Source organism: Octodon degus, unplaced genomic scaffold, assembly GCF_000260255.1.
Source record: "Octodon degus isolate 3935 unplaced genomic scaffold, OctDeg1.0 scaffold00107, whole genome shotgun sequence".
In the NCBI taxonomy this organism is placed as follows: domain Eukaryota; kingdom Metazoa; phylum Chordata; class Mammalia; order Rodentia; family Octodontidae; genus Octodon; species Octodon degus.
The window spans coordinates 4,900,426-4,909,994 of NW_004524683.1; the positions used below are offsets into that span (position 1 = coordinate 4,900,426).

General features: G+C 35.4%; 1 protein-coding gene across 1 annotated transcript in view; it reads left to right on the forward strand.

The window, feature by feature from the left end:
- Agbl4 (ATP/GTP binding protein like 4) overlaps positions 1 to 9,569 on the forward strand; it is a 1,571,060-nt gene that overhangs the window by 1,007,183 nt on the left and 554,308 nt on the right. The window contains exon 5 of the mRNA XM_012516469.1: positions 6,491 to 6,707. Coding sequence (XP_012371923.1) covers positions 6,491 to 6,707 — 217 coding nt within the window. The remainder of the gene's footprint in view (positions 1 to 6,490; positions 6,708 to 9,569) is intronic.

Here is a 9,569-nt window from a genome sequence, read left to right on the forward strand (position 1 = left end):
CTATGGGTAATCCCAGAAGTACTAAGACCCATAATCCCAGCCTTGGATCACACATAATCCCAGTGGATCATGAGTTAACACAAACTCTAGAAGTACTCACCCCATGACTGCATGAGGCTTTGGGGGGGACAACTAGACACAAACCATAACACTGTCTAAAGCCAGGAAGATGTCAGTTGTTCCAGCCATACCTAGTCAAGCATATGTTGGCATGAGACTCAAGTGTCCTCATGAAGAGAATAGAAATGAGTTCTTATCTAGCATCTAGTTTTCACTAGTGTCCACTTTCCCCTCATTTCCAAATATACCTGGGAAATGGATGCTAGTTTTCTTTCCCTCCCTAGCTAAATAAAATAGAGGAAACAGGAGACTGGGGCATCTTACAAATTTAGGATCAGTTGCATGAAATTCAGGCAGCACAATTTCGCTGCAGAAGGAAGAATATGTACGTATAAGCCAGTCAGTAGTGTACCCTTAACTGTACACTACAGCTTAATGGTAAGGTAGGACCCTTAACATTGTAGGAGATACTTAATACATGTTGCTTCCTTTGAGAGTATCTAATTTGCTTTGTGATGCCTTGTTTTACGTACTTCCTTTAGGACTTACAACTTGAGAGGAATGATTACTTGTTGGGTGCTTTATGTGCTAATTTGGAAAGAAAATGTGTATTTGCTGTCAAGTCCATAGAGTTAGCATTTACCTATTCACACCCAAATTTCCTGCTTCATTTTAGAGGAAATTAGGTTCTATGTGAAAGGGATCCTAAGGAAATCTAGACAATACTGTTTTGTATTATTTAGTTTTTAGAAAGCTCTATGTGTTCTGGTAGGTCTTGGGATTCTCTTTTTCCTTGTGTTCTAGTAATCTCCAAAATGATACTTTAAGAGTTAAGCTTATGTATTTGGAGAGGACAGAGGATAGTAGAAGAGAAGGCAATCATTTATTCAGTTTTATATCATGAATTCACTTATTCATTGAGTAAGAATGCATTGAATTCTTCAGGATTTATCATTGTACTAAATACTGTATATTTTTTAAACAAATCAGAAACACACAAGGATATAAAATTGGTATTTATAGCAACTAGTTTATCTCAGAATTGCTGGCAAAGATTTCAAAGAAAAATATCATTTGACTCAGGCCTTACTTCTCTGCAAAGGGATGCACCATGAAGTAAGGTATGAGGTAGGCAATTAGAGGTAAAGGAATACATTTTTTGAGACAGGGTCTTACTATGTAGTATAGGCTGGTCTTCAACTCATTGAGTAGCCAGATTTGCCTAGAATTCACAGCAATCCTCATGCCTCAGACTCCTGAATGCTGGGATTCTAGGCATGCCCCACCACACCTACACTAATATATTTTAAAAGGCAGTGAAGTTTGTGAAAGCATCATATATTTATGGTATTCAAACATTTGTACAGAGAGATGACAATGTGTATATATGGGTGTGGTTGAAATAATTTACTAACAAATACTTTCACTTCTCCAATTTATCAACAGTTTTGAATATCTCATCTATGCTATTTTCTGGAGAATCAGGGGTGACCACCCTATGGTCCCTGCCTCCAAGAGAGCTCAATCCAATCAAGGAAAGCCATATATTTAAATTGATGCAGTAAGATAGGAACTGAACTGGTACAAAAATACTTTTTTGAAAATCTAATACATACATCTATACATGTATGTGTTGTGTGTCTGTATTCATATGCATAACACAACTCTACACACATAACTTGATGTGACGATGAAAAATATAGTGCTCTCTCATAGAAGTCTAAGTTCTCTTCCATTATTAGGATGTAAAAAATGGCTTGTTGCAAGAAATAGGTCAGCTTTTATTCTCTGTATCCCCAGAGAATACATGTGAGAGCTTGGAATCTTCCTGGGTCACTGGCAAGATGAGGTTTTAGACCCTTTCCTTTCTGTGGTCTTTTGGGATGTCATAGGCATCCTACTTCTCAAAATGATTCTCAACTCTACCTTCTTTTCATTGTATTGCTGGAGTAATGGGAATAACTTCAGAAGCTTGCTGTGATTAACGGTATTGATACATTATACAGTACTTAGAATGACCTGGCACATGGTCAGTGCTGTGTACACACATATAAGATGCACTATAATAGTTATCATTACTTTATTATATTGTTTCTCTAGATTGTCTCACACCATCTGAGGTAAGTAGAATCAGAAGGCTGCTTTGTCTAACCTAAAATGAAGTGTAGGATGTTTCTTTATTGGAGTTCCTTAAACCGTGCCATGCTGTACTCTCCTGAAAGGCAAGCCTCTCTACTTTCCCTTCAGATAAATGTTGAATATTTTATACTGAGCTAAAATCTGCCTTCCTGTGATGTACACAACTGATCTCCTGGTATGAGTCTTCTTTTTATTTCTTTAATTGTTTTCTTAAAAACTAAATAAGTACTGTTGGAGTCCTGTCTGTATCATCACCAGTACAGAAGCAAGAGGTGACACAGTTCCCCTCTGCAAGAAACTTAACATGATTTTTGAAGGAATATTCAAATATTTACTTTTGTTGCTCTTTGTTTAAGATACAGACCAGATGACAGGTCTGTCATTTTTTTGTACCAGGAATCAAACTCGTGACCTTATTCCACTGAGCTATCTCCCCGGACTTCATTTTTCCAAGTACAGAAAAACTAATGAATAGGAAGGGAAAGCTTTAGAGAGGAAGTAGTATGTTAAAGGTTATGTTAAAGGATAGGCAGCTGCTTATATATTTGTTGCACATTGATTAACTAGATCATGTTTTAAATAAAGCTTTGTTAACAACCACCCACATACCACATCTATGAGTAGTAGCTCACCGAGTAGGTAGGATGGCAGAGAAAGCAGACCAGGTAGAGGAAAGATCAAGCTCAAAGATGTGGAATTATAGCACACAGTTGTGTAAGGGAGTTAGAAATAATTCAATATGAATAAAGCACAGGTTGGAGGAAGGAGAAAGAGATCACAAGAAGCCTCGTGGATCAAACTTAAATGTGATGGTAGAAAGGTAGAAAGCTATTTGAATGTTTTTTGTTTGTTTGTTTGTTTTTGCTAAAGAGTACTGGTGAAAGCACTGTGAGCAAATTTTTCTGAAGTGGAAGATAAGATTATACATTGAGTACCATAAGGAAAAGAAAGGTGACAAGGTACCATAAGGATTATAAGCACAGATTTTGAAACCACATTGGTCTACATCTAATACAGATTCTGCTTCTCAGTATCTTTGCAACCTCAGGGATTTTTTTCAATTTATCTGAGCTTTGAATTTTACAAAATCTGTGTAAGGGAATGTTAATAGTTTCTAGCTTACAAGATTATTGTGATAATGTATATAAAACAATGCAATGAATGCCTGAGACATAAGGAGAATAAAACAAGAAAAAATAAAACAAATATTTAAATTCAAGCCAAATGACAGAGTAGTCCCCCTCGACCCCCATCCCCGCACAATACCAGACTCCTTTACCCAGTTTGGCTTTACTCTCTGCATTACTTTAAAGTCCTGATGAATGTGGGCTACTCAGTCTAATTGTCAAGTAGAATTATATTTACATCCTTGGTGGAATCTTAAGAAGTCTGGGCTCTAAGGCAGGATCTCAGCTTTCCTTAGTGATTACCCAGGGCATATTATTACAACTCTGTCTGCTAACCAGTTCTACCCATACAGGAGAGCAGCTGGGATAGCTGTAGGTCATAGATAAATTTTCCTGATGGTATAAAATCAAAACTCTTAGACTTAAGTTGTTGAACTTGGCTAGAAGAGGAAAAAACTAAGATGATTAAGCATGGGCCTTGAACAGATATAATGGTAAATGCAGAATTCAAAAGAGCTTCATAAGGTCAGCCAAATAGCTCAGCTGATTAAAACACCTACAAGCAGGAGCAGGGGCCAGGGGTTTGATTCCCAGGCCTGCTGTGCTGGCCGCACTCCCGGGGCACACTGAGACAGTGATTCAGACTGGGTATGGTGTTGCGCATTTGTAACCCCAGCTCTTGGGAGGCTGTAAACAGGCAGATCACTACAAGTCTGATCTAGTAGTGAGACCCTGAACACCCTGTAGACCCTTCCCTAAAATACAAAAATAAAATAAAATTAAATTAAATTAAATAAAAAACAAAACAATGTCATAACTTGAAGGCCCATATGTGTAGGAAGACATACTCATCTTAAGCACCAGAAGCCTTGGACTCAGACCTGAGAGACAGAGACTGAAGCAACTAGCAGATACAACTGGCTGGATGTCTCAATGCCACATTCACTGGCATTTTTCCTAAATACACATTTGAACCCTTAAGGTAGCTTATTCCACAGGCCTTATGTTTTGATCTTCAATCACACTGCAGATGTAGAGAACCATATATTCTCACTATACCCTCTTTCCTGCATTGGTTTTGTTCCTTAATTCTAGCTTTCCTCTATTTCCTTTCCTCTCCAAGCCTTTTTATAATTGTTATTTTCCTCTGGACCTCAGCTCCATGATTAATAACCTCACTCTTGTAGTCTACTGTTCTTTTTCCTTTGGCCTTAACTGTACTATCCTTGGTGTGTGATACTTAAATATTTACTGTGTAAACTAAACAAGTGAGACCTTTTTCTCTTGAAGAAAGTCAATTCTCCCATTGTTCTCTCAGAAACCCCCTATTCTCCTGCACTGCACTTGTAGAAGTGACCCCTAATATCCCATGCACCTTCCAGGCCAATGTATCTCCACCTCCTCACTGATAGTTCGATATGGAAAGGTGCAGGGAAGCAATCTAGTTAAAAGGATGAATACCCAGGAGATTTGTCTTGACGCTATGTAAACATTGTAAGATTAACACTTATTTTTTTATTTTTAGTAGCTTTGGAGTGGGAAGTAAATAGATTGTATTGATGGTCCTAAGAAGATCCCTAGAAGCCTTTAATAATACAATGAAATTTTACATGTCAAGTGCTATTCCTTTGTGCTTATGCTGGATATTTACCATTTTGTCCTCCTCTTCAGCACTTTCAAATTTTTGCCCCTTGTACATCCCATGACTCGCCACTTCATCCTCTTTTGTTAATATAATCGAATATTATGGTGCTCAGTTAAATGTAGTCTAATCAAATATATAATCATCAATGATATACAACTTTTATTCTTCCACAGAAGTCTCATCTCCCAGCCTGACCATTTAAACAACCTCAGAAAGACACCAATATAGAAGAAAAATTCTGAAAAAAATACCACTAATATGTTATAGTGTTTTGGATCTATTGGTTAGCCATGTTTTCAGGTCATTCTATCTGGAGCCAGTATCATTCCTATGTTCCTGACTTCCTCTTGTGTTTTCATTCTCATACTTTTCTCCACGTATCCTGTGCTCTTTGCCTTCTCAGTTAAATGCTAGGTAACTAGAAGTAAACCTTAGATCCTTCGCCCACAGCGCCACCACTACTTGGATGCATTCAGAGCTTTAAGCATCTGTCAAACCAATCCAAGTGCAAAGACTTATGAAATAGTCAATAAGAAAGCAAAAAATTTGCACACATGTGTTAGTTTAAGAAGCCTACAGTGGTCAATACTGGATCATTGAAAAGGCAAACTTTTAGAAGAAATTGTTTCTAAGAATTAATAAGATTTAGATACATAGAAATGAGAGACAATCTCTTCAGGAGAATGGTGTGGAAAGTTTGGATACCAGATGCATGTGTGGGTATAGTAGCTTTGTGAATTGGTAGGTGCAAATTGGTTATGGGAACTACGATCACAACGCTTTTCTTCTTCTTGTGTGTGAATCTCTGTTCCTTACTGGCAAATGAATGTTCTGGCTTAATACAAGTCATATGAAGCATATTTTGCAGCAGTATCCCAAGTGTTTCTGGGGAAAACTAGTCTCATGGAATATTCTGTAGAAAAATAATAGTAATAACTTAGAGAAATGTTGAATGTTCATTTTTGACCTTTGACTATTCACAATATGTGGTAGTTTATTTTAAAAGATTTGACTTACTCTTGTATGAAAAAGAAAAAAGGAGGGGAATACAAACCTGGTTTCCCTGTAAAGAGTGGTCTTACACAGTTATGTCTAATGTCACATTCATTATTTCCCTTCAAGGAAGCTTTAGAGCACATAACTACATGGCTTATTCATCTTTAATGTTTTATTGACCATTTTCCTATTAGGATATGTAATCTATGAAGAATGAGAACTTGCTTATCATATTTCCCATTGTACATCAAGACCAGATCATAATTCCTAGGAATATTACAAGTGTTCAAAATCAGGGTAAACAAATATATAAAGCTGTTTTGTCTTTGTTTAGCTTTGGATCTTCTAAAGAGTTCAAAAAATGGTAGAGCCAAATTTTGAACAGAGTTTCTCCATCCTCCCACCTCCATCACCTGGAGTCTTTCATGCTATAATTTTGTTTCTAGGCATTGATTCTTGTTTGTTATCTTTTGAAGCTTAAACTACTATCTGATATGCCCAAATTTCTTTATTTGTATTTCAGGCAAAGGCTGCCACCTAAAAATGTTTACTACTATCGATGCCCAGACCATAGGAAGAATTACGTGATGTCCTTTGCATTCTGTTTTGACCAAGAAGAAGATATTTACCAGTTTGCTTACTGCTACCCATACACATATACGCGCTTCCAGCATTATCTTGACAGCCTGCAAAAGAGAAATATGGATTATTTCTTTCGGGAGCAGCTCGGCCAGAGTGTGGTAAGGCCAGCATTCAGTTTAAAAAGCCCACTTAGAAATAGGCAAAATTGGGGTACAGACTTAGCAATAGGTATTTATTGAATGTAAATAATGAATACTAGTCCTTTGTAGATTATGTTCTGTGACTTCTAATTGTTCTATTATGTTAAATAATAATATAAATAATATGCAGTTATAATTAATGATTTTTAAAATCATTATTTTTATAATGTGATTCATTGCAACTATGAGAACCAGAAAATAACAGAATAAAACATGAGACAGATGGTGGTTGTTCTGAATGAAACTGATGTAGCTTGCTTATACAAAAGTTCTGGTAAATATTAGAAACCATGAAAGAAGACAAAGAAAAGAAAACCGAGAAAAAAAGGAAACTTCTACTGGATTTTACAAAAGGCATGAAGACATTTTATAACTGTTAGCTTCTGAGATGAGGAATATTTTTTTAATGAATCCAATTTACCTCCATAAAGGTTCGCAGTTGGTGTGCAAATCTGATTGTGTTGACCAATATGTGTTCTCTGCCTGCCATCAGTTTCCAACTCTTTTTTTTGCCTTCTTGAGGTTTAGTTTTCTGCATTTGGCAATTTGATTCCTTATTAGTTTCCTGTTGTTGTTATGATAAGTCACTATGATCCTGTTGGCTTAAACTAACACAAATTTATCATCTTGTAATTCTGGAGGAAGAAGTTCAAAATAGTTTTTTGTGAGCTAATGTGATGGTGTTTGAAGACCTACATTCCTTTTAGGCACTCCAGATTACTAACTTTCCTGCTTTTTCTGCCTTCTAGAGGCAGCTTCTGTTCCTTGGTTTGTGGTTTCCTTCCATCTTAAAAGACATCAACTGCTGGTTGAGTCTCGTGCTAAACTGATATTAACTTTTTAAATCAAACCTGAAAACTATCTCTTGTCATGTATATCACCTTTATAGTTTCCAGAGATTAGAACTCGCACATCTTGGAGGAGTGTATGCACTGTTTTATCATTTATCATTTCTCTCTCTTCCTTTCTCTTTCTCCTACCCAAACTAGATCCTGAGATTATTTCTTTCATTGAATTCAGAGGTTCTTCTCTTTGTGGCAGCAATAGGTTGGCTAGTTGGTTGCTAATAAATATGCAGATGAAAATTTAGTTTTTTATTTCACTCTGAAAATATATGTTGTGCTCCAATAAATAAATAAATAAATAAATAAATAAATAAATACTTAGAAGTCTTAAAAGTTCCAAAGAAAGATACTGGTGGAATTGACAAAAGACATTTCCTAGGACTTCTGAAATATATTTGTGGAGAAATGAACCATGTATAGTGATTGTGGGTTAAACATACAAGACAGTTCTACTTCTAAATAAACATAGGATACCTCAGAATGAGAGACATGATAAGGACATATATATGACTCAGGTACCTGACAACCAAATTTAGTCAGGATATTCTTATTAGCAAAGAAAAGACTATTCCTAGATACCAGAGCATTTGATATGGCTTGTGTCTGAAGGCACTGGTGTAAGTACTCCAGTTTTGAGGAAGGATAATTAAAAATGAGAAAGCTAAAAGTGCCAACATGGAGAACTGTGGGAGACAAGGCAACAAGCAAGATTTTGAATTTATGGTGCTAAGACTATTAATTACTGTGGTCATATCTAGTCATACCATAGTACTAGTTACACCAGCCAAAATGGAATTTTATTTTGTTACTCATCAGTAGCCTTTTTGAATCCTATTAGACAAAAGTCCTTTGAACATGTATTAAAACCATGGTGTGATATTCAAAGATAAAAACAAGGGAAATATTTTTATTTTTATTGTCTTAAGAGTATTAGTTAGGTATATTGTGTACCATAAAATTCATATATTGTTTGTGATGTTTAACAAATTTGGAGTTCTGCAATTGTAACCACAGTCCAGATTTAGAACATTTCCATTATCAAAAATTTTCTTAATAATCCCTACTTCTACTCCTAGGTCTCTATTATTCTGCTTCCTAGTAATATAAAATGTATTTTTCTAAATTTCACTTAAGTGGAATTATATAATGTATAATATTTTTCTGTACTTTATTTCTTTCACTTAGCAATGCATTTTTGAGGTTCATCCTGTGTTAATTTGTATCAGTAGTGTATTCATTTATTACATTTTATTCCTTCATTCTCCAGTCTATTGGTATTTTGTTTTGGGCTCATGTTGAAGTTATTATGAATAATGCTGTAATGAATATTCTTGTACTTAGAATAGAGATACAATTAAATCTTTTGTGAGTTGATTTCTAAGAATAGAATCATTAGGTCATATAGAAAGTTTGTGTTCAACATTTTAAAAAGACACACATTATCATGTAGGAAATGTAAGAGGGTTATAAATGTTTGCTAATATCTGAAACAATATTTTATTTATTATAACCATTTTAGTATGTGTATATGTAGCAATATCTCATTTTGATTCTAATTTGTAAATTTGTATTGTCCTCCTATGTGTGTTGGCCATCTTCTCACATATAATTCACAAATCATCATTCATAAAAATCATAGTCATACCTATCAGTCAAAAATCTTCTTTGGCAAAGTGTCAATTCATTTATTATGTCCATTTAAAAAAAATATTGTTTCTTAATTGAGCTTTGAGGATTCCTCAGAGATTGCAAATGCATTTTTTTCCTGACATATGCTTTATAAATACTTCCCCAACCTATTCCTGTCTTTTTATTTTCTGGTACCAGGAAGCATGTACCCCATGTTTTTATGTTTTGTGGGTTTTTTAAATTTAATTTGGGGACAGGGACATAGCTCAGTAGAATAAGTGCTTGCCTGGCAAGCGCAAGGGCCTGAGTTCAATCCCCGGTTCCACAAAACAAAAACAAAAGGAAA